At 40.7% G+C, this 26,213-nt stretch overlaps 1 protein-coding gene across 1 annotated transcript in view; it reads right to left on the bottom strand.

Moving 5' to 3' along the window:
* The window catches only part of dnah2 (dynein, axonemal, heavy chain 2), a 130,282-nt gene that overhangs the window by 91,023 nt on the left and 13,046 nt on the right, over positions 1-26,213 (bottom strand). Inside the window, exons 14-25 of the mRNA XM_055228976.1 lie at positions 21,847-22,035; positions 21,133-21,277; positions 19,977-20,166; positions 19,240-19,440; positions 9,182-9,338; positions 8,534-8,708; positions 5,367-5,530; positions 3,772-3,933; positions 2,660-2,763; positions 1,816-1,972; positions 1,659-1,738; positions 763-943 (exon numbers count right to left, since the gene is read on the bottom strand). Of these exons, the coding sequence (XP_055084951.1) occupies positions 763-943; positions 1,659-1,738; positions 1,816-1,972; positions 2,660-2,763; positions 3,772-3,933; positions 5,367-5,530; positions 8,534-8,708; positions 9,182-9,338; positions 19,240-19,440; positions 19,977-20,166; positions 21,133-21,277; positions 21,847-22,035 (1,905 nt within the window). The remainder of the gene's footprint in view (positions 1-762; positions 944-1,658; positions 1,739-1,815; positions 1,973-2,659; positions 2,764-3,771; positions 3,934-5,366; positions 5,531-8,533; positions 8,709-9,181; positions 9,339-19,239; positions 19,441-19,976; positions 20,167-21,132; positions 21,278-21,846; positions 22,036-26,213) is intronic.

Raw genomic sequence — 26,213 nt, 5'->3', positions numbered from 1 at the left:
GATATTATAGAGATAAAAACATAAAATTGAGGTAAGGTTTCAACATCTGGCGCCTAGACCAAAGCCCTCTGAAAAATCTGGCCATCTAGATCTAGCTAAAGCAACTAGACTGATTATGATAGATCACATATTGAAATAAACAACAGCTGATTTAATAAAAGTGATCTGTTTTGTATAGCACTGTAGCTCATGACAAATTTCAAATTAACTGCTAACCCATAGCATATTTATAGCATCATGTTACCTTTTTTGTTTTTATAATGCTATACTTGCAGAAAACAACATATTAACATGTTTAATAAGTTTCAGTTTTGATTTTCACACTCTATGTCTCTGCTCCCCTTGCTCTCTTCACTCCTTCAGAGTACTAGCATGATACTATCAGCATGCATTGCATCATGCTGCTGCCTGTTTGTCTGTTTGAAATACAAACAGAAGTTATCAACTAAATCATGGACGTAGTTTGTGTATTTATTGTCATATGTATTTGTGTTGTAATGTGTTCAGTTTGTGTCATTTATGCTGCCCTTTCTATGCTTCACTTGCTGTTACATGTATTTTGTCTTTACTGTGTATCATGTCTATGTTATGTTTGTAAATACGTAATATGTATGTTATGACTTAAAATGTAATCATGCTTTTGTATATTTATGAATAATGGCAGTGTGGAAGCATGGGTTAAGAGTCTTGGACTCAGCTGTTTGAATACCCCCTCTTTAAAATTGCCAAAACAGTACAAGAATTGTGCCTCAGACTAAATACCTCCAGATAAATCCACTGGCGCTGCACAATCAGTATCATGTCGGTGACTTCCATGATATGGCTAAGCCGGCGTTCCCAAGAGTCCACTTCTTTTTCAAATGCTTTAACAAAATGAGACGCTTTCATTGTGGACAGGATCACTTGGTTGTCCTCAAGTGCTTGGAAAACCTCATCTGTTCCTCTGCAACATCAGAGAGAGGTTGGTCAAGATTTTAGTTCTCAAGCTCAATAAAATGTAGAAAATAATATAGTATAATGGTCCTCTTAAAGCCTACTTCATAAAAGTGTTCACCAATAGACAGTTTTTAAGAATTGTTTCACATTCAACAGGTACAGAACTTCCAGCTCCATTTGTGTAATTTAAGTAGGATTTGTGGTCCTTGATGGAATAAAAATGTAATTGTTGAACTGCTGTGGCTCTCAGTGTTTTGGTGTGATTTGTACTGGATAACATTAGATTTAATTACTTTGAATTATGATTTATGCTAATTTCGGCACTAATCATGTCATCAATAAAGTACACTAAACATCTGGTATTGTTTTGTATCGATCCTCTGATGTTACTCATGTGTGGTGGAGTGGGCATAGTGTTGAGAAAACACCCCTGTTTTGCACAGTTTGTGATGTTTGGTGGCTAACACTAACTCTCCCTTTGAAAATGCATTAGATTGATTATTGACCATTACTGAAGTCTTCAGTCTTTGGAAAGCAGGCTGTTTAATCTAAATGACACTTTGAGGCTCTTTAGCAAACAAAAAAACCCTATATATATATATATATATATATATATATATATATATATATATATATATATATATATATATATATATATATATATATATATATATATATATATATATATATATATATATGAAAATTACTGCAGTGAATCTTACCTGAGCCGGTAGTAGATCTCCTTGTATGGTATAATGTCCAGGAGCATCTCCTCCCATGTCTTTGAGATGGTTTCTAGACCCTGCATTGTTCAACAGGTCAGTTAGACAAAAGCCTTTTGGGATATTTTTCATCCTCAAAAGTGTGAGAGAAAATGACCTGCTCAATCGAGAGCTCTTTGGTGGCAGCTCCAGAGATCTCACAGATCCTGTCATCAAACTTGTCAAAGCCCAAGGAGATGATCTTCTCCATGGTGAAGTCTGGACTGGTGTGGTCAAACTGACACTGCAGCTCCTCATGGATCTGCGTCCAGTGTCTAACAACACATTTAACATAAAAGTGCTGAATATTAGGTGCTGCCAAAGACATTTTACTACACTGATGATTTAGGGCAGCTCCCCATTCAAACTTTAACCCTTAAGGTGACATTCAAAAGTCCTGCACCTGCATACATTTTTTTCTTTTGTAATCACCAAGCAATAAAACAGAACTACCAGTAACCCTTCAAAGGAATCTGTATGCTTTTTATCAATACAGGTTGGGGGAAATAGGTTTAAATCTGATAGACACTTTCTTCAGCCTCATAAAAAAACAACAGTATTGATACTTGATGCAGAGATATCACCCTGGGAATCTTCTACATGCATCTCTATGGTGGAATGTTCAGCAGTTACCATGGTAGCACAATGCACATATTAGCAAACACTGGCAAAAAAGTTTTTATGTCCAGTTTACCACAATGTACTACTTTCAGGAGTGTATTGGTCCTGTTTAGGAGTTTGATTATAAACAATAGGTGAGAGTTATTGTAAAACTGTGCTAGATTGCTTGTGACTGTAATGTTATGTGTAAGAGATTTGTTTAACAGCACAAATCATCTCACCTCAGATTAAAGTCTGAGTTTCTGACACAGTGGTGCCTACAATTAGCATCACACCCCCAGAGAATGTTGATGATATGAGCTGCAAAGTATCAATAATGCCCTAACAGTAGTCCTAGTTACCTGTCTCTCATGGCTGGATTCCTGAGGTCAGAAATAAGAGGAATAATCTTCTTAAACTGCTCAATCTTGTTCTTTGAGAAGGACACTATGTTCCAATCCTTGTCCTGCAAAATATCACACTGTCAAGTTAAAATAGTATTCACCACATTGTCCATAGCTGGAGGTGACCGATATGCCAAAACATCATATGACTTTCTCAGAGCCAGATCACAATATACATTTTAACACATTTCTTTTTTAAATATTTTATACAGTTTTTAAGAGATAACTAAAGCTATGTGGTGTTTCTGAATGTTTACTCTTGACTGTGGTTGGTTAAATCCACCTGTCACTCACTGATGGAGGCTGACCAACAGAAGGAGTTCGTGATGGAAAGTGTCTTTATTTGACTAAAAACAGCAAAGGTGGGAAAAATAGTAGTTTTTTAGATCCATTGTCATCGATGAAATGATTTTGAATCATAGAAGACCTGCCAATAATCAGAATTTGAAGTTTACTTAAAGGCGCCCGCTCTGCCTGTTTGTTATCCTCATGTCTCTGTGTCCCACCTCCTCCCTCCTGTCATTTAGAGCACTGCTGTAGCAGACTTAAAGAGCAATTGCCAGGATGTAAGATCAGATTTATAATTTGAAGTTAATATACTTGGAAGGACAAAATGTTAAATAATGTACTAACTCTGGTGTTTTCAAAGGCACAAAAATTTGAAAAACTGAATCATATCTGCAGGAGCGGTGCAAGTCAAATTGTCATCTTAAAACTGCTGGCATTTGTAGACCAGTAACCAAAATTTTTACTCAAGTAGAAGCAAAAGTATGCTGCTAGAAATGTACTGAAAAAATACAATTTCTTTAAAAACTTACAGAAGTAAATCAAACTGAGTAATACCTAACTCTGACCATAGAGCTGCATTAAACAAAAACTCAGTGAATATGGCGGCAAAATATAATTCCATTACAGGGATGAGATCATGATTCCATTTTTATCACCCAGCCCTATCCATAGCTGTATTTTATTTATTTATTGAGAATATTCTGTGTTTTTCTTTTTTCATATAAAACTCAAGCAAACAATAGTGAAATAAAGCATGCACATGTGTCTAATGTAGGGCTGACCTTGAGCTCTCTCTGCAGTTTATGGAGCTTCTTGTACATGTCCTGTGCTGTGCTCTCCATGCTCTCTGTCTGAAGAGTGGCAAACTGTCCGTCCTTCCACATGTTCCACTTGGTATTCCAGTCGTCTGCAATCTCCCACACCTGCTGAATGTAGTCTATGTCCTGGCCATTCCAAAGCACATAGAATAGTTTTGGCTAATGTAATATCTCAGTAATGAGTAAGTAATCAGTGATGATTTAGAGATCCCATTTTATGCTAAATTGACTCTTGTGAGCTTTAAGCCATGTTAGAATGTTGTTACCTCATCAAAAACATACATGAGTTGTGTTTTGTTTCATTCACACATGTTTGAGTGATCCTTTATTATTAGTCTGTCTGCATCTCCAAAGCTCAAAATGCTCTGATCCAGCTTGTGATGTCATGTAGTGGTAGTTTTCAAGTTAACTGTAACCTTTTAGCTTTTGTTCAGTAGAGATTGGCAATTCCAGGGCTGAAATCATCAAAATTATTCTAGTGAAGGTGTATGGAGTTTGAAAACACAGTGGAACATTAAATCACATCACAAGTTGTGTTTTCAATCTGAGAGAAGAACATAGCTGAAATGTGCAGGGTCTGTGCATTAAAAATGCATGAATAAAGCAAAACACAAGTCCGGGTATGTTTTTGATGAGGATTATAACATTATACCATAAATCAGAAAATAGTGTAAGATGGGACCTTTAAATATGATTTAAACACAGACATACAAGTTGACAAATAAAAACAAAAATAAAGACAAGGGGATAATATAACTCCCAATGTAACAGCACAATTTAAATGTCTTCTTTTTTATTCACAGAATCCCATAACACATCACATAAAAACTCAAGTCTTTTTAAATATGGTAAAATATCTGCAAAGCAGTGCATTATCAATCAATGGATTCAAAAACATGTTTTTTGGTTGACTAAATGATAGGCCCTACATATAGATTTAGTCACTCAGATGAGCTTTCTTGTCAACTGAAACTATACTAAAACTTGGTATAATTTTTATTTTAAAAAAGAGGAAAATGTAATTGCTTATAATTTAGAAGGCCTATACTCTATTTTTTCCCATGTATTTGAGTGACATCATGCTGGGGGTGTTCTACATGTACATGTATCAGTTATACTGACACAATGCATACATTAGCAAATCCACAACACATTTTCAGGAACAATACAAGCATCCATGGTCCTGTTTAGGTGTTTGATTTTCAACAAAAAAACGAAAAATTGCTGGCTAATGCTAGCTAGTTTGTGACTGTAATGTTATTTGAGGGAGGCACAAATCAGCTCACCTGTTATAACCAATTCAGTTCTCTCTGGTCGGATTGTGTTGAAATAAAGCTCATATTAAAGTCTACAAAGGCTCAGATAGAGCATGTCTACACTTTACTACACTATCACACCCCATAGGGAAGGTTGATGCTGCAAAGTTTCAACATAAACCACTGTACTGTCTGATAATCAGGAAGTGCACATCAGCAGTTGTTGATAGGTTTTAGTGAATTATTAGGTACAGAGCCTTAAACATGCCAGTACATATACAGACATTGCTGTGTGTGCCCCACCTTTTCCAGTGCAATAATACTTTTGGATGGGAGCTGCTCTATGGTGAAGAAGCCCAGACCGCCTATAATGATATTCTCCTCCTGCTTCAGCACTTCCAGCAGAGCACGGTGTTGTTCTACCACCCTTAAAGCCATCTCACAGCTCAGCACACTTTCAAAGGGACCTGTGGAGGCACACATAGACACAATCTAACACAAAAGTACACCAGGTACATGTCCCATGGTGGTGTGTAAAGAGTTCTACTGCAGGTAATGTTGCCTGAGGAAGTTGGATGCCTGTAACCTTAACACACCTCAACCCTGGAAGTGGAAAATATGTAGAAACATATAGAACAGGGCAGACATTCTGTTACATGTATTTTATTTTATTTAGGCCTTTATCATTGTGGATGAATCAATTCAATTCATTTATTTTTGTAACGCCCAAAATCACAACAACAGTTGTCTCGAAGGGCGTTCATGTTTTGGTTGATGGGGGAAACCGGAGTACCCGGAGGAAACCCATCCAGACACGGGGAGAAACATGAAAAACTCCACACAGAAAGGATCAGTGAGAGGGTATTGCACTTCTATGGGATATTCATTGCCAACACATAACATATTTTGATCACTGTGTCCCCCTTTCCTTTGTTCGCCCCCTTCAGAGAGGGGGATCAGTGTGCATTCCACTAAAGAAACTACTGCACGTTGCAACAGGTTTGTGAAGTTGTAGTGTATTGTTTTGTATCATGCTTTTGTATATTTATGAAAAATGGCTACGCAGGAGCATGGGAGACGTAAGCTGTCTGAGCATTGGACAGAATTGTACTGCTAACTGTAAAGAATAGTGCCCAGGAGAGATTGCTAGATTTCTTAAACATGCATGGATGACATATACAACCTCTTCAGGAATTTTTTCGACGAGGGAATGTTATAACATTGTAGAAAGCTCTAGAAAGCCGATTTTGCAAAATACCTCCTCTTTAACCTAAAACACCTGACTGAATAAGATTTGACCCAGTTCAAACTGAAGCTGTGTCTGAACCCTTTGGAGTACAAACAAATGGCTGGCCTCTCTGTGAAGCTGAGGCTCTATAGTTCTGGCTTACATGATACTCCTACTTTAATAGGTAACAGGTAACAAGCTATGCCACAATTTTTTGGGGATTACATTTAAGATTAAGTGTAGCTGATGTCTAGAGGGATTGTCCAATAGGTTTGTTTCATTTCATTCACACATGTTTGAGTAATTGTGCATTATTAATTGTCTATAATTGTCTGCCTACATCTTCAAAGGTCAAAATTCTCTGTTCCACCTTGGAATGTCATCAACTGGTACTTTTAAAGTTGAAAACTATTTTTAGCCTCAATTGAACAGATTTACACAAGAACAAACCTATAATGTTGCCTTTTATACTAAGAACTGAAGTATTTTCAACAAGGCTATAACAACAGCTGTAGCTTCAAAGTTAGACAATTCCAGAGGTGAAAATTACACAAATGATCCTAGTCAAGGTGCGTGGACTTTAAAAACTCAGTGGAGCCTAAATAAGCAGGATTTGTGTGGTAACATATGTGAATGAAAGGCAACTACAGATATGTTTTTGAAGAGGATACAACATTATAAAATAGATACAAAAAATTGTAACGTAGGCCCTTTAAAGAAGACATATTCTGCTTTTGTCTACTATACAATTATAATCTACGATCTGAAACACCTTCATAAAAGAAATGGGTGCACTATTTTTGGCTTGAAAACTGCAGTGCTGTCATCATAATCATTATCACAACAAACTTCTGCTTTGCTGTACAATAGCGAACAGTGGAGGTTTTTTTTGTGCCAAAATGGCTATGAGATGTTGCTAAAAAAAAGATGAAAAATCAGATTATGTAGAGAACAGTGGGCATGCATGGGGGTTTAGGGAAAAACAGGATTTTTTTTTTGAGGAATTATGTATTGAATGCAAAAAAATAAAGTTCACTCATGCATGCATGAGTCACTCTAAGGGGTCTCCAAACCTTTTCCTCTGGTTAGCCATCATTACAAAACAAAAATGCCACAGAACTACTAATTTTAGTGGTCACAAGTAATTGAGTACTGTAAATATAAGAGCCATGGCAAGCCTTAGATGGGGTACAGTTAGATGCCTATAAAAATAAATCATTATCCATTTCTTAGTTCACAAAATTGGGCATCCAAATGATACATTTGCAATGATAATAGGCATTTAATTGATCAAATATGACTTTTTCAGCGTAAGATATATAATTCAGAAATTCCTTGGCAAGCTACTTGGATGGGGGTGGAGAGTTAGTTCAGAGCAGTGGTTCTCAAATAGTGGGGTGAGATACACTGTAGTACTGTATGCAGCACGCGCACAGCAAAGAGCAGGAGAGAGCGAACAGATCGTGACACAGGGCAGTGAACAAGAAACACTTTTGCTAAAGAGACACTATGGAAAACATTTTAACAGGGATGAAAAGAAAGGCAGATATAGACGGAGGTAAAGTCACCCGAAAAATAAGACGAGGAAGTCTGATGAAGCGTATTTAGCACTTGGCTTTACCGTGACTCCGGTGGGACACGAGGACAGACCGGTGTCTGCTGTGTCTGAAAATGTTGGCAGCGGACAGTATGAAGCCAAATAAGTTAAGACACCTCATTACACCTCAGTCACGCTGATAAGACGCTGGAGTTTTTTCAGTGTAAATGTGCCAAATATTAACAACAATCATCCCGCTTTGTAAATGTCACTTACAGCAGCGAGCACTGAGCATCATGTAAGGTGGCGTACCAAACTGCTAAATTACTTGTTTTAATTTGATATTTATTTAATTTTAATGTATTATTTTGATATTTAATTCATTTTAATTTATTCATTTGATGTTTATTTAATTTAAATTTTTTATTTGATATTTAATTCAATTTCATTATATCATTTCATTTATTTTATTTTTTCGGGGGGGGGGGGGGGCGAAATTTTTTATTCTTTATGGGGGGCATGATAGAAAATAATTGAGAAGCACTGGTTCAGAGGCTATATGAGAAGGGAAAACAATTATAAAAGTCAATTTTGCATTATATGTCTCCTTTGAATTTCTAAATGCAAACAATGGTGTCCTTGGAATTTCAGTCTAGCCAATGGCAGTTTAAAGGAACTACTTTGTTGGAAGGAGTGACATTGTACCTGTGCTGTTGAAGTCCTGAATAACACTCTGAATCTTCTTCTTGAATTCCTCAAATGAGATCATGAGACTGTGCTTGAACTTCTCCTTGTCCTTCTGAAGGGTGGCGTCACAGTCAATGAGAGCCTGCTGAAACCACACCCACTCCTCATTCAGCACCTCACGCAGGTCCAGCACCTATGATTCAGAAGAGAAGAATTCTATTTAGATCATTTCACTTTTTTAACAGTCTCCAGGAGGATGTGGAGCTCTGTTGTTAAAGAGGGGGCATTTTACTTCTATGGGAAATTAATTGCTAACATATAACATATTTAGATAATCATGTTAGCTTTTACTGCTTTGAAAATATTCTCTCTCTCTCTCTCTCTCTATCTATCTATCTATCTATCTATCTATCTATCTATCTATCTATCTATCTATCTATCTATCTATCTATCTATCTATCTATCTATCTATCTATCTATCTATCTATCTATCTATCTATCTATCTATCTATCTATCTATCTATCTATCTATATATATATATATATATATATATATATATATATATATATCTCCTCTTCAGGCAAGTTTTTGATGAGGGAACAACATGGTAAAAAGCTAAAAAAAAATATTGATGTTCCATAATACCCCCTCTTTAATTGGCTTACCTCCTGTTCCAGTGGCTCCTCGTTCTTGTCCAACAGGGCAAACTGTTCTTGGATTACAGGGATCTGAGCCTCCATCTTTGGCAAATCATTCTTTAGGGAGTTCAAGAGATTCAGGCTCTCACCAAGTTCTTCCAGTGTTTGGGGAACACGCTTAAGTCTACAACAGCACATAAGCATTATTTTTGTTAGGTTACATAAGCACTTCAGGTGGCATCACAATATGCAATGAGGCTATCCATGAATTAGCACCATTGTCATAACAATAGACAATTCAAAATAATATGTCCTATGTTTGAATTGTCAAAAGTCCTTAAAATACCCATAAAAGGAAGCGGAAACTCATGTATAATATTTATTAGAGATAGGTGGGAAGGTACATCCATCCATCCATCCATTTTCTTCCGCTTATCCGGGGCCGGGTCGCGGGGGCAGCAGTCTAAGCAGGGACTCCCAGACTTCCCTCACCCCGGACACGACCTCCAGCTCCTCCGGTGGGACCCCAAGGCGTTCCCAGGCCAGCCGAGAGACATAGTCCCTCCAGCGTGTCCTGGGTCTTCCCCGGGGCCTCCTCCCGGTGGGACATGCCCAGAACACCTCCCTAGGGAGGCGTCCAGGAGGCATCCTGAGCAGATGCCCGAGCCACCTCAGCTGGTTCCTCTCAACGTGTAGGAGCAGCGGCTCTACTCCGAGCTCCTCCCGTGTGACCGAGCTCCTCACCCTATCCCTAAGGGTGCGCCCGGCCACTCTGCGGAGGAAGCCCATTTCAGCCGCTTGTATCCGCGATCTTGTCCTTTCGGTCATTACCCAAAGCTCATGACCATAGGTGAGGGTAGGAACGTAGATTGACCGGTAAATCGAGAGCTTCGCCTTCCGGCTCAGCTCCTTCTTTACCACAACGGACCGATACAGCGACCGCATCACTGCAGACGCTGCACCGATCCGCCTGTCAATCTCACGCTCCATCCTTCCCTCACTCGTGAACAAGACCCCGAGATACTTGAACTCCTCCACTTGGGGCAGAGACTCACCACCCACCCGGAGGGAGCAAACCACCTTTTTCCGGTCGAGAACCATGGCCTCGGATTTGGAGGAGCTGATTCTCATCCCAGCCGCTTCACACTCGGCTGCAAACCGCCCCAGTGCCTGCTGCAGGTCCTGGCTCGAAGAAGCCATCAGGACAACATCATCTGCAAACAGCAGAGATGAAATCCTGTGGTTCCCAAACCAGGCCCCCTCCGGCCCCTGGCTGCGCCTAGAAATTCTGTCCATAAATATAATGAACAGAACCGGTGACAAAGGGCAGCCCTGGCGGAGTCCAACATGCACTGGGAACAGGTCTGACTTACTGCCGGCAATGCGAACACAGCTCCTGCTCCGGTCATACAGGGACCGGACAGCCCTTAGCAAAGAGCCCCGGACCCCATACTCCCAGAGCACCCCCCAAAGGACACCACGAGGGACACGGTCGAATGCCTTCTCCAGATCCACAAAACACATGTGGACTGGTTGGGCATACTCCCATGAGCCCTCGAGGACCCGATGGAGAGTATAGAGCTGGTCCAGTGTTCCACGACCAGGACGAAAACCACACTGCTCTTCCTGAATCCGAGGTTCGACTATCGGTCGGATTCTCCTCTCCAGCACCCTGGAATAGACCTTACCGGGAAGGCTGAGGAGTGTGATTCCCCTGTAATTGGAACACACCCTCCGGTCCCCCTTTTTATACAGAGGGACCACCACCCCGGTCTGCCATTCCACAGGTACTGTCCCCGACCGCCACGCGATGTTGCAGAGACGTGTCAGCCAAGACAGTCCCACAACATCCAGAGACTTGAGGTACTCAGGACGGATCTCATCCACCCCCGGAGCCTTGCCACCGAGGAGCTTGCCAACCACCTCAGTGACTTCAGCCAGGGTGATGGACGAGTCCGCCTCTGGGTCCCCAGTTTCTGCTTCCTCCTCGGAAGACGTGACAGTGGGATTGAGGAGATCCTCAAAGTATTCCTTCCACCGCCCGACAACATCCCCAGTCGAGGTCAGCAGCTCTCCACCCGCACTGTAAACAGTGTTGGTGAAGCACTGCTTTCCCCTCCTGAGGCGTCGGACGGTTTGCCAGAATCTCTTTGAGGCCGTCCGATAGTCCTCCTCCATGGCCTCCCCGAACTCCTCCCAACCCCGAGTTTTTGCCTCTGTGACTGCCCGAGCCGCGGCACGCTTGGCCTGCCGGTACTCATCAGCTGCCTCAGGAGTCCCACGAGCCAACAAGGCTCGATAGGACTCCTTCTTCAGCTTGACGGCATCCCTTACTTCCGGTGTCCACCACCGGGTTCGGGGATTGCCGCCGCGACAAGCACCACAGACCTTACGACCACAGCTACGAGCAGCCGCATCAACAATAGAGGTGGAGAACATGGCCCACTCGGAGTCCATGTCTCCAACCTCCCCCGGGATCAGGGAGAAGCTCTCCCGGAGGCGGGAGTTGAAGACCCCCCTGACAGAGGGCTCCGCCAGACGTTCCCAGCAGACCCTCACAATACGCTTGGGCCTGCCAGGTCTGTCCGGCTTCCTTCTCCGCCAGCGGATCCAACTCACCACCAGGTGGTGATCAGTTGACAGCTCAGCCCCTCTCTTCACCCGAGTGTCCAAGACACGCGGTCGGAGGTCAGATGACACGACAACAAAGTCGATCATCGACCTCCGACCTAGAGTGTCCTGGTGCCATGTGCACCGATGGACACCCTTGTGCTCGAACATGGTGTTTGTTATGGACAAGCTGTGACTAGCACAGAAGTCCAATAACAAAACACCGCTCGGGTTCAGATCGGGGAGGCCGTTCCTCCCAATCACGCCCCTCCAAGTGTCACTGTCGTTACCCACATGGGCGTTGAAGTCCCCCAGGAGAACAACGGAGTCCCCGGTTGGTGCACTGTCTAGTACCCCTCCCAGGGACTCCAAGAAGGCCGGGTACTCTGCACTGCTGTTTGGCCCGTAGGCCGACACAACAGTGAGAGTGGGAAGGTACATTTATTTTGTAAATATGCTGACTATTCAAATAATCAAATAGTAGGTTCACTGTTCAATAATAGGAGTGCCTTTTTCTTACATATTTCACTATGTATGTACTTTTACTCAAATACTGTAGGTAGGGAGTTTGGCTGTAGCGTTGACCATGTAAGACGTGCCTGCAGTAGCTCCACGGGAATGTGACATTTAGGCTATATTTTTGCACCTTATTATTTTTTAATAACCACCGTTATTTGCAGGTAACATCCACAATCAACCCGTGTTTAGTCAGCTGAAGTTTTTTTTTGCAGAATTATGGAAACCCCGGGAAAAAACGAAACTACGAGAGCAGGCCGCGCCAAGCCCCCTCTCTCACCTGAGTCAGAGGCTGATTCTGAGCGTGACGCTAACGAGCGTCTGCTAACGTGCATGGAGGTAATGATAAAGAATATGCGTGCGGATATTGTCAAAGAGTTTGAACATGTTGTTTCTAGGGTAGTTAAGAAAAAGATTACGGCTGCTCTTGAGGCATTGGAATTAAAGATAAGTGCGCAGAGCGACATCATTGGAAACCTTGAGCAATCTACTAATGATCATGACACCCAGCTTACTATCTTACAAGCTACAGTGACGTCACTTGCGGAGCAAGTTGATTTTTTATCGCAGAAGTGTGAAGATTTGGAGGGACGCTCAAGGCTGAATAATATACCTGAGGGAGCGGAAGGGACCCGTCCAACAGATTTTGTCGCCACAATACTACGGGATCTGCTCGGGCTGGAGAATAAACCCGTTTTGGACCAGGCACACCGCATGAGTCGCTTTAAGCTGAAGGATGGAGAACCGCCTCGCCCCTTCATTGCGCGAGTCAACCTGTTTCAGCAACGAAATGAAATTCTAAGCAAGGCTGGAGCACCTGCCCCCTACTCGACCAGGGAAGGAGGGTATCGGTCTTTCCGGATTTTACTGCCACTGTCTCAAATAAAAGGTCCGCCTTTGCTAAAGTGAAGAAGGAGCTCCGCTCATGTCCAGGTGTTAAGTTTGGACTTTTTTTCCCGGCTGTGCTCCGTGTTACCCTCCCTGGTGGATGAACTCATGGGCCCATTACTTGCTATGGACTTTGTTGAAACTCACGTTAAGACTGTGGTGGCTCCGGACACCATCTAATGGCTGGTCTGATTCTTTCAGCAAGGGGTGACAGGTGCTGAGCACTATGGGCCTGAAAAGACCCTTTCTGTGTTTTCATATACTTAATTGCTCTTTTCTATCCTTCCCCCTTTTTAAAATGTGTTTATTTTATTTATTTAATAATTATTTTATATATTATTATTAAAGTAGTTTTAGTATACCTTTAAATTGTTATTGTTAGTAGCATGAGAAAATTATAATTTACCTATTTTCCTCTTTGCTCTTCTATTATATAGTCACAGCTACATTAGATCTTATAGATCTTATGGTACAACCAGTATTTTATTGGTACTGGTACTCACATGGTCATATGTGTAGAATTGTATTTTATTTTGTTATTATCATTATTATTATTATTTTTTTTCTTTTTCTCTCTCTATGGCGGTGTTTATTTCTATTAGTATATGTGTGCATATGTGTATGTATGCACCCCCCCCACACTAACATATATATATATATATATATATATATATATATATATATATATATATATATATATATATATATATATATATATATATATATATATATATATATATATATATATAAATTAATATTAATCTGTATGCTATAATTGCAAGCAATGCTTTCATTTTATGGTGCCTATGTTAAACATTGAACAATGTGCATTTTTTGTGTGTGTGTGTAATGTTTCCTCTGTTGTCATATTCTACATGGAGGAGTCAATTTAAACTACCTCCAGTGCCCTTTGAGGGACAGGTTATGGGACATGTGGGGGGATTGGGGATCTCGAACTCCATTTGGGGGAATGCTTCTGCAATATGTTCATGTTTGTTTAAGTTGTTCTGTGTATTTTATGGCCACATCTCCAACCACTCCATCTACAAAATGTCTGGATAAGTCTTTATGATAACCCATGTTTAGAAACTTAATTGATTTAATATCATGCTGTCTTCAGTAGGAAAGGACCTCCAGTTTACCAGTTTTAACTGTAAAGGTATCAATAATCCCATTAAACATAGTAAAGTACTGCACCACCTACAGCAGCTGTGGGCTCAAATCATCTTTTTACAAGAAACCCATCTTAAGAATCGGGATAATTTGAAGCTAAGGAAGAGCTGGGTGGGCCAAATCTATCATTCTTCATTCTCCAGCAAGGCCAGAGGTACAGCCATTCTTTTGCACAAATCCGTTTGTTTTGTTTCCCATCAGATAATCTCAGACCCTAATGGTCATCGTCACTGGTCTGCTTCAGGACCTACATGTTGCATTGGTCAATGTTTATGCACCCAACTGTGACGATGAGTGTTTTTTCAAATGTCTATTTTCCACCCTCCCAGATATGTCAGTCTATCATTCAATATTAGGTGGGGACTTTAACTGTTGGCTTGACCCTGTTCTGGATCGTTTTTCAGCAAAACCAGCTGTACCTTCATGGTCTGCAAAAAAAAATTCAGTCTCTCATGCAAGATTTTGCGGTGTCTGACGCATGGCGTTTTTTAAATCCCTTCAAACAGGAATATTCATTCATTTTCATCTGTACACCACACATTTACTTATATCGATTTATTTTTAGTTGATAATCAGTTACTTTCATTTACATTTATGTGTAGATACGATGTCTTCATTCTTTCTGATCATGCTCCTCTTCTGATGGACATTAAATTTAGCACCTCACTATATGAACGCCCACTTTGGAGGTTTAATGTTCGTTTATTGTCCAATGAAAACTTTCTTAATTTTATCTCTGGGCAGATTGACTTTTTTTGAGCACCAACAGAACTCCAAGGGTGTCTGCTTCTCTTCTCTGAGAATCCCTAAAGGCTTTTGTTAGAGGGGAGATCATTTCTAACATACACTATGAGAGTAAATTGAGACGTGAAAAGTTGAGTAACTTAAGACAACAAATTATGCAATTGGATACGTTGCTTGCAATTTTATCTTGCCCAAGTATCTACAAAGAACGCTTTCTACTCCAAGCGGAGTTTGATTCCCTCATGACTCACCGAGCTATTGAACTCCTGTTTCAATCCAATGCCCAGTTTTTTTAACATGGTGATAAGGCTGGTAAATTATTGGCACATCAGATACAGCAGGTGTCTACTTCTCGCCAAATATCCAAAATTCGAACCACTCAGGGAGTAACTACAGCTGATCCCTCACAAATCAACCAAGCTTTCAAATAATATTATGTGTCACTATATGCATCTAAAACTACGCCTACAGATGAAGACTTTGATCACTATTTTCACCTTTTTTTTTTTTTTCAGGACACTGCTAATAATCTAGGAAAGTCCATTACCTTACTGCTCAGTGATACAGTCCCTTCAAGGTGGGAAATGCCCAGGCCCCGATGGGTACCCATCTGAGTTATAAAAAGTTTAAAGATAAACTTGCCTCATTGTTACTGGACATGTATAATGAGTCCTTTGCACAAGGTGCGCTACCTCATATACTAACTCAAGCCATCATTTTGCTTCTCTTAAAGAAGGGAAAAGACCCTCTCTGTTGCTCCTCTTATCGCCCTATAAGTTTGTTAAATGTAGACTTTAAACTTTTGTCTAAAATTCTAGCTAGTCGTCTTGAAACATCCTTGTCTGATATTATTAATCCTGGCCAAACTGGTTTTATTCAAAATAGACAGTCTTTCTCCAATTTAAGGAGACTTTTCAATATAATTTACAACCCTTACCAGAGTAAATCACAAGAGGCCTTAATTTCCCTGGATGCCGACAAGGCCTTTGACCGGGTGGAGTGGTCGTACCTGTTTTACATGGTTAAAAGATTTTGGTCTTGCTCATAATTTTTTTGCCTGGATTAAGCTTCTTTACTCTAACCCCTTAGCTTCAGTTAGGACCAATCATTTACGTTCTACATATTTTTCACTGCACCGCTCTACTAGACAGGGGTGCCCTCTTAGTCCACTGCTTTTTGCTTTGCTTATGGAGCCCTTGGCTATCGCTATTCGTACCAACCCAGAAGTCAGAGGCATACATATGCATGGTCTGGAGGCAAAGGTTTCACTATATGCAGATGATCTACTTCTATATGTCTCAGATGTAACTACGTCAATACCCGCTGTTTTGTGTCTACTTTCAGTCTTTGGACAGTTATCTGGTTACAAACTTAATTAAAGTAAAAGTGAGCTCTTTTTATTAAACTCTCCACTTAATGCTCCACAAGGGTTACCTTTTAAAATGGCACATGATAGTTTTTTTTATATCTTGGAATTCAGTTACGTGCAAACCAGAAGACTTGTTTAAAGCAAACTTCTCTCCCCTATTGTTGAAAATTAAGAAGGATTTTGAACAATGGTCTTTACTTAAATTGTCCTTAGTGGCACATATTAATTGTGTCAAAATGAATGTCTTGCCTCGCTTCCTGTACTTGTTCCAGTGCATTCCCCTGTTTCTGCCCAGCTCTTTCTTCTCTCAGCTAGATTCACTTGTGGCTGAATTTCTTCTAAGCCAGGGTTGTCCAAACGTTTTGCAATGAGGGCCAGATTTGGTGAGGTGAAAAGGTGCGGGGGCCGACCATTCACCCTCATCATTCTTTGAACCATTAATATTAAATGCACATGAAGTGTTTAATTTTTTTTTTTAACTTTTTATTACAACTGACTTTCACCTTTCAAAAAAAATAAATAAATTATACACAGATTATAAATATGAAAAAGTGAACATTTAATCTGTGGTTTTGATTATCACAATAAAATTAATTCACTGAGATTTTCAAATTTATTCACCAAACAAACTGAGACTGGACTGAAACTGAGATCTGGACTGTAGTAAATAGGCCTGGTCTGGCTCAAAGATGGTGGTTTGGATGCGCAAAACATCACGCAGGTGAGTCAGTCTTGTCCTTGCACGGTTCTTTTTAAAGTTCATAAACGAGAACTAAACAAACTCAGCATTTTCTTAGCAAATGTTCGAATTTCTTTAAACCTGTCTTTATCCAATTGCCGTTAAAAGTCAGCAAGAGCGTGACCTTGGACAGCCCGGATCTGCTGCCATCCTTGGTGAAATATAATATTGCTTGTAAATGTGTATTTTACGTTGGTCAACAGTGCAACGGGCCACACATAATTATTTTTATTCCAGAGACTGCGGGCCAATGGAAATTTGTACACGGGCCGCAATTGGCCCCTGGGCCGGACTTTGGGTATGCCTGATCTAAGCAGTATCTACAGAGGCCTAAAATATTGGGTGGGATGGCCTTACCAAATTTCAGGTATTATTATTGGGCCTCCAATATAAGACTTTTTACAAATTGGCTTCAATCCGAAACAGCTCTCTTATTGGATTGGTTAGTTATGTAGAAGAACTGTAAAATCAGTGTCCCTTGCAGCATTGTTCTATTCACCCATACAATCCCCTAAAAAAATGTACTCAAGGAACCATATTGTTAAAATATCTCTCAAGATTTGGATTAAATTCAGACGTTACTTTGGTTTGCAAATTTATTTGCACAATGCCCCTTTAGCAGCTAATCATTTTTTCCCTCCTTCTCTTGCTGAATTGGTCAAGTCTTGGAATACGCACATTTAAGGATTTGTTTGTTGATAAGGTATTTGCATCTTTTCAGCAGCCATCTGTAAAATTCTCTGCCCCAAACCAACAGTTTTTCAGATACCTGCAAGTTTTCAGTTTTGTTAATAGCAATTTCCTTTCATTTCCCAACTTACCTGAAGATTCTGCTGTTGATTCTTTCCTTTTATCCAATTCTCCCTTGAAAGGGTCTATTTTCCGTTAGTCTATAATCAGATATTGATTATTCGCTCAAATTCTCTTGACTCGATAAAAGCCCTATAGGAGGGAGATCTTGGTGAAACTCTGTCTGATGAGACGTGGTCACAAATTTTAACACGTGTACATAAGTCTTCCATATGTGCCAGGCAGTCTTACACAGTGTAAGCTTGTTCACCAGGTTTATTATAGAAAATGACCCTTATCCAAAATATATCCCAACATTTCTCCAACATGTGACCGGTGCCAACAATCTATGGGAAATCTTATTCATACATTTTGGCTATGACCTCAACTCTATGGTTATTGGACTGAAATTTTTTCAATAATCTCAAGTGTTATTGGAAAGAAAATTCACCCAAATCCTTTTAGTGCCTTATTTGGGATTTTTGTAGGGCCACCTTCTCTTTCCAACTCCCAGAGGAACTCCTTTGCTTATATAACCCTTCTCACAAGGAGGGTAATTTTATTAAAATGGAAGTCCCCCCAGCCTCTAATATTTATACAGTGGCTTAGGGATGTACTATATTTTCTTAAACTTGAGAAGATAAGATTGACACTTCATGGTTCCTTTAATAGGGTTGCACAAATATGACATCCACTGTTCCAAATAGTACAACAAATTAACTTCCCTTCTATTCCCGATTAACCCTTTTTTTTCTTTCCCCAAATTTATCTAGCTATTTATATATTTGCTCATCTCCTACGTCATCTAGTTTCATGGGTTCTCACTTTAATATGTATGTTTATGTGTATGCACATGTACATGTATCTATGTGTGCATTTTTTTTTTTTTTGTCATTTGGATGGAGAATGTTAGTGTGGTGTTTTTGTTTTTGTGTGTGTATCATTGTGTTATAAAAGGAGATTGTGCAGAATACCTTTTTACTTTCTCACTGTTTGTGCTATAATGTACATTGTACAATTTCTGTATAAGCAAAAAAAAATACTATATATATATATATATATATATATATATATATATATATATATATATATATATATATATATATATATATATGCCTATAAACAACAGTAATTTAACTTCAGATTCTATCTATCTATTAATCTATTAAACATCAAAGCCCTATATAATTTTGGGTGCTGAACCCAAGCAATCTAAACTTCTCAGTGAAAAGATTCTGTCCCATCCTTCAGCTGTACCTCTTGACGTTGTCGTGCAGGGAGGTGTGAAGCTCCTTGAGTTTTGTAGTGGCGATGTCACACAGGAGCCTGGTGAGTTTGGTTTGCCACTCGTTGCAGTGCTGCACCAGGGCCGACTTGAGAGGGGAACAGTCCAGGATGACAAAGCGCACATTGACCACAGTCTCCTCCTGCTGCACGATCCCTGCCTTCTCTTTGTACCTGCCACACAACCAGTTCGGTATTTCAATGTGCTAGTTTGTTTGATTAAAACAAAATATTAGTGATGGTACAGTACATTATACTAATAGTATATAGTATACAGTATACTAATAACAGTATATTAATAGAAATCCATGGCTGACTAAAATGAGACCCAATTCAAACTGAGCCTATGTCTGAACCCTTCAGAGTACAGACAAGTGGCTGAGCTCTTTGTGAAACTGAGGAGCTGTAGTCTTGGCCTCTGTCTGATCTACTCCCATTATAAGTAGGAACAATATAAGAATAGGTATAGCTGGTGTCTAGGGAGTTGGTCCGATCCTTTTATCAGAGGGTGGACAATAAGAAAAAAAAAAATAAAGACAAGTTCAGGACTCTTATAGTCATTCATGAACACTTAACCTCATAACTGGAAGTTAGGGCTTCAAGATATCAGAAAAAGTAGGGATGGTCCGATATTATGTTATGCTATCATATCATATATCATATCATATCATATTAGTGGCACATTCATTTGGCTAGTGTCTGTACCATACCCATTGATATCTTTGTCAAAAGTGCTGGGCGGGCTGTATCTGTTGTAGTCCTGGATGTACAAGTCTTTGTTGATCTCCCAGATTTCTCTGTACTTGTCCCATGTTTGGAGATAGGCCTGAAGATGGCTTGCATTAGAGCTCATCCCTGTGGCAATCACTGCTTGGATCTTCTTTATCTCCTCATCTTGCTCTGAGTATTTCATGGATAAATAAAAATGAGTAAATTGCAGCTGATGTCATCAACATTCACTGGGGGTGTGATGCTAACTGACTGCTCTGTCTGAAGCTCTGCTAATCTGAGCATTGTTTTAAGACAATTTGACCATAAAAAATATATATTTTGCTGGAACAACAACAGGTGAGCTGATGTGTGCTCTTAAACAAGTCTCTCTCACATAAAACTACAGTCACAAGCTAGCTAGCATTAACCATCCGTTTTTCAGTTTGTCACTCTCACCTTTTTTGTTGAAAACCAAACACAGACTCCTGAAAATGTGTTGCTTAATTTTTTCTTGAGTTTTCAGACTATCTTCAAACTTTTGGCATGTCACTGCATTGTGTGTCTTAAAGGGGATCTATGTATTTTTTTCTGGTGAAGAAGGTATTGCATTTCCTATAATGTTCCACAGTATGGCAGTATTTAACTTTTCTATTTACTTCGAGACAAGCACTTGGTGCCAACTGACCATCTGGTTACGTAATAATGCATGTTTTTAAGATATTTTTGAGCAATAAAACCATATATAACTCAAATATCCAATTATGGAACACAAACATCATTAAAAAGCTACAGAAATGAAACATTGATAGGAAAAAGTATGTATGACAGGTTTTCATGTTTCAAATTTTGGCTTGGTTTGGTGGGAAGACACCTGTGATAAATATTTATCATAGTTTTACATCAGATGAGTGGCAGTGTGCGGGAAAAAAAGTTGTAGAAATAAACAGGAAGTAGTAGAAATTTCTAAAACAGAGTACCTCTACCTATGTCATCACCACTGAAAATTCCATCCAAAATAGATGTAACACATTTTTCTGACAGTTTAAACATTCATCTAACCAAATAAAGATGTTGTCATCCATTTTTGTTCTAACCTAACCAAATCATAATAAAAAAACACAAAAAAATTAAACACTGATAGAAGAATCAGATTACCTAGTTTGACATGTATGGGAGTCTGTTGTGAGCTCTTGAGGTTCAGAAGATCAGGCAGTCGTTTAAACCCGGAGATGATTTCTAAGATAGGAGGTAGAATGTTCACGAGTTGGGCTAGCTTGAACAGTGTGGGAGAGAATTCCACCTAAAACACAACAAAAAACATTAAAATGTTATTATCATTACATTGATTTATGAAACTGTGGCCCTCATTCCTGAGGCATTCTTACAAACAAGTTTGTACTCAAGGCCTTCTTACGAAAATTTTTGGCTTTCACAAAATGTTTTCTTAAAGAATATTTTCAGGAAGAACATTTTCATCCTATGAACAGTCAGGAGCACTCATAAGCACCACAATTCTGCTGTTTTAGAATATTATTACTCTGATAACGCAACCAAAAATTGTAACTCCTCCGTGATTGCAAGTAATATATTTTTTATGATTTATTTTAAAAATGCGACCCAATAACATTTATGAGGTGTTTTAGAACTGAAATGAAAATACGGGACAAGGTGCTTGTAGCTGAACATTGGTGAATCAGGCACAACTCTCATTTAAGACATTTTGTTTCTTAAGAATTAATTGTGATTCTGGCACAGAGTTTTCTTAGTGTCTTCTTAAAGTGAAAGTTATGAACGTTTTCTACAAAAGCATTCATGAATGATGTCCATTGTAGTGTGAAAATTCTGATAGTAGAAGTGGTAAGCAGGTACCTTGGGCGGACTCTGGGAGCTCTTTTGACTCAGAGTGACCAAGATTTTAAACAGAGGGTTGGGTGTGGTCTTGCTGTCTCCGTTGATAGCCTTGGCCAACTTTTGGATAGAGTTCTTAACGTTGCCTCTCAGAGCCTCCTCTATCAGATGATCGACTTTCTCTGTGAAGGCACACCACTGCTCCTGCACCTACAGAGCAATAGCTAAGAAAAATTCAATAAAATACTGTATTTTCCGGACTATAAGTTGCACTTTTCATAGTTTGGCCGGGGATGTGACTTATATTTGAAATTATTCAAGTATAGAATTTCACATCTTCGTTATTGTCACAATGACAACTGCATGAGGGCACTCTAGGCTTGTGTACCAGTATGACAGCCACGCGGAAGTGGCGCTTCATCTACTTACAAAGTGGTGCTTCATCTACTTCCAGAGCAGGCGGAGTTGTTCAGAAGTGACAACGAGGATGAAGAATTCAATGGATTTATTGCTTTAGAGTGAGATTGAGAGTAGTATTGAGAGAGAACTTATTAGCTTGTTTGTTTTTTATCCTTTAATTATCTGATTACCTGTTAATATCTTACATTAACATACCTGACACATGTTCAGGTTGCTGTCTATGATTCATGTATGTGTTTACATATGTGTTAAGTAACGGTTGGTGATACATGTTACAGTTCACTTGTTTGACCACTAGATGGTGGTGTTGTGCTTGTAATACGTGTAATAAAATGTATTTATTTATTTGTAATTATAAATAAATAAATACATTTTCTTTTAAAAGTGTCATATTTAATTTCCATGCATCCATTTTTTTCCACTTATCATGGGGGCAGCAGTCTAAGCAGGGACTCCCCGACTTCCTCACCCCAGACACATATTCCAGCTCCTCCGGTTGGACCCCAAAGCATTCCCATGCCAGCCGAGAGACAAAGTCCCTTCAGCAAGTCCTGGGTCTTCCCCGGGGCCTCCTCCCGGTGGGTGTGCATGTGTTTCTCAACATGGAGGAGCAGTGGCTCTACTCCGTGCTTCTCCCGTGTGACCAAGATCCTCATCCTATCTCTAAGGGAGCACCCAGCCACCCTGGGCTTTTTGGTCATTGTCCTTTTGGTCATTAGCCAAAGCTCATGACCATAGGTGAGGGTAGGAACGTAGACTAACTGATTCAATCTCACGCTCCATCCGTCCCTCACTCATGAACAAGACCCCGAGATAAGATATGCCTTTATTAGTCCCACAGTGGGGAAATTCTAGTATTGCACCGCACAGTTAAAGAACAGAAGGAAAATGGTACATGCAATAAAACAAGATAATAGATAAATAGCTTAAAAATAATTTCTAAAAAAGACTTAAAAAAATAAAAAATAAAAATAAACTCTAATGTAACATCTCCATAAAGTGACTTGAGTATTGCACATAGGTATGGTTGAATGACACATGTTCAGTGTTAACAGTGTTCATTGTGATACTTGAACTCCTCCACTTGAGGCAGAGACTTCCCAACCACCCAAAGAGGGCAAGCCACCTTTTTCCAGTCGAGAACCATGGCCTCGGATTTGGAGTAGCTGATTCTCATCCCAGCCACTTCACACTCGGCTGCAAACTGCCCCAGTGCCTGCTGAAGGTCCTGGCTCGAAGAAGCCATCTGGCTGTGACTAGAAATTCTGTCCATAAATACAATGAACAGAACCAGTAACAAAGGGCAGCCCTGGCGAAGTCCAATATGCACTGGGAACAGGTCTGACTTACTGCGGCAATGTGAACACAGTTCCGGTCATACAGGGACCGGACAGCCCTTAGCAAAGAACCCTGGACCCCATACTCCTGGAGCACTTCCCAAAGGACACCGCAAGGGCCACAATCGAATGTCTTCTCCACATCCACAAAGCACATGTGGACTGGTTGGGTAAACATGAACCCTCAAGCACCCGATGGAGATTATAGAGGTGGTCCCATGTTCTGCGACCGGGATGAAAACCGCACTGCTCCTCTTGAATTTAAAATAATCGGACGGATTCTCCTCTCCAGTACCCTGGAGTAGACCTTACTTGGAAGGCCAAGGAATGTGATTCCCTGTAATTGGAACACACCCTCCGGTCCCCCTTCTAATACAGAGGGACCACCACTCCGGTTTGCCAGTCCACAGGTACTGTCTCCGTCCGCCACGCAATGTTGTAGATACATGGCAGCCAAGACAGCCCCATAACATCCATAGACTTAAGGTATGGATTTCGTCCACCCCTGGGGCATTGCCACTGAGGAGCTTGCCAACCACCTCAGTGCCTTCAGCCAGGGTGATGGACGAGTCCGCCTCCGGGTCCCCAGTCTCTGCTTCCTCCTCTGAAAATAAGATGGTGGGATTGATGAGATCCTCAAAGTAGTCCTTGCATCGTTTGACAACATCCCCAGTCGAGGTCAGCAGATCTCCGCCTGCACTATAAACAGTGTTGGTGAAGCACCGCTTCCCCCTCCTGAGGCGTCGGACGGTTTGCCAGAATTTCTTTGAGGCCATATAGTCCTCCTCCATAGCCTCCCCGAACTCCTCCCAACCCCGAGTTTTTTGCCACCGCAACAGCAGGAGATGACCTCCGACCTAAGGTGTCCTGGTGCCACGAGCACTGATAGACACCCTTGTGCTCGGACATGGTGTTTATTGTGGACAGACTATGGCTAGCACAGATCCAATAACAAAACACCACTCGGGTTCAGATTAGGGAGGCCATTCTTTCTGATCACACCCCTCCAAATGTCACTGTCATTACCCACATGGACATTGAAGTCCCCCAGGAGAACAACCTTCTTGGAGTCCCCGGTTGGTGCACTGTCTAGTACCCATCCCAGGGACTCCAAGAAGGCCGGATACTCTTCACTGCTCTTTGGCTGACTCAACAGTGAGAGACCTGTCCCTGACCCGAAGTCGCACGGATGCGACCCTCTCGTTCACCGGGGTGAACTCCAACATGAGGCGACTGAGCTGTGAGGCAATGAGCAAGCCCACACCAGCTCGTTGGCTCTCCCCGCGAGAAATGAAGAGTCCAGCCCCTCTCAAGGAGTTGGGTTCCAGAGCCCAAGCTGTGCGTGGAGATGAGGCCGACTATATCTAGTCAGTAATGCTCAGCCTCCCACACAAGCTCAGGCTCCTTCCCCCCAGCGAGGTGACATTCCATGTCCCCAGAGCCTCCATGTCCAGAGATCTGGTCGCCGAGGCCCTGCCTATGACTGCCGCCCAGCTCTAATAATAATAATAATAATGGATTACACTTGTAATGCGCTTTACAGGCTTGTCAAAGCCTCTCAAAGCGCCACACTGTAGTCATTATGCATTCTTTCCACACTTGGTGATGGTAAGCTACTATTGTAGCCACAGCTACCCTGGGACAGACTGACGGAAGCGAGGCTGCCAATCTGCGCCATCGGCCCCTCCGACCACCACCTATCATTCTCACACACACCACTTTCATACTAGGCAATGTGGGTGAAGTGTCTTGCCTAAGGACACAACGACAGAACTTGGTCCTTCGGGTTGGGGGACCAACACTCTAACCACTGAGCCACTGTCGCCTTGCACCAGCCTTCCATGTATCCTCCGGCAGGTGGTGGGTCCATGGAAGGATGGCCCCACATCGCTCCTTCGGGCTGAGCCCGGCCGGGCCCCGTGCCCGGCCACCAGGCGTTATGTTTAATTTCCCCTTAATTTATAAGATAATAAAGGTGATCATTTTTAAATTGGAAATGTTTAGTTTATCAAAAATCTAGTCACAAAAACGACTTTCTGTTTTCTGGTTCAGCCCTTTACACTAATGCAAAGTCTTACCCGACAGAGCACTATTTAAGAAACAATTGAAAAGTAAAATATAAAGTTTTCTGTTCAGTGGTTTGTTTACTAGCAGGCCAAAGAGGTATATTTTCCATGCATTCATATGCAATTTTGTGTGTATATGTAATATGAGCCAGAGCTTATGATATATTTTAAGTGTTTGCTAGTTCTACGGTGTGAACTGTGAGAAGTAAGACCACAATAAACATCAGTGAAAACAAATCTCGTATCTCTTGTGTTTGTGGACAAGCCAGCATATGTTATATTAGCGTAGCGTATCTGATTAACTGTTAATTTCTTACGTTAACATACTAGTCTATGTGTTAAGTTAGGGTGCTATACTGCTATTCAGCTTGTTGTTCTCTATTTTGTTATTATTATTATTATTATTATTATTATTATTATTATTATTATAACTTGCCTTTAAAGATAAAATGTCTGTTCCTGGCTTTGGATTTTATAAAATAAATTTCCCCCAAAGATGCGACTTATATATGTTTTTTTCTTCATTATTACACATTTTTTGCTGGTGCGACTTATACTCCGGAGC

The sequence above is a fragment of the Periophthalmus magnuspinnatus genome, chromosome 18 (assembly GCF_009829125.3).
Source record: "Periophthalmus magnuspinnatus isolate fPerMag1 chromosome 18, fPerMag1.2.pri, whole genome shotgun sequence".
NCBI lineage: Eukaryota > Metazoa > Chordata > Actinopteri > Gobiiformes > Gobiidae > Periophthalmus > Periophthalmus magnuspinnatus.
The sequence above is the reverse complement of the archived record's forward strand: the minus strand, read 5'-3'. Positions and strand labels throughout refer to the sequence as shown.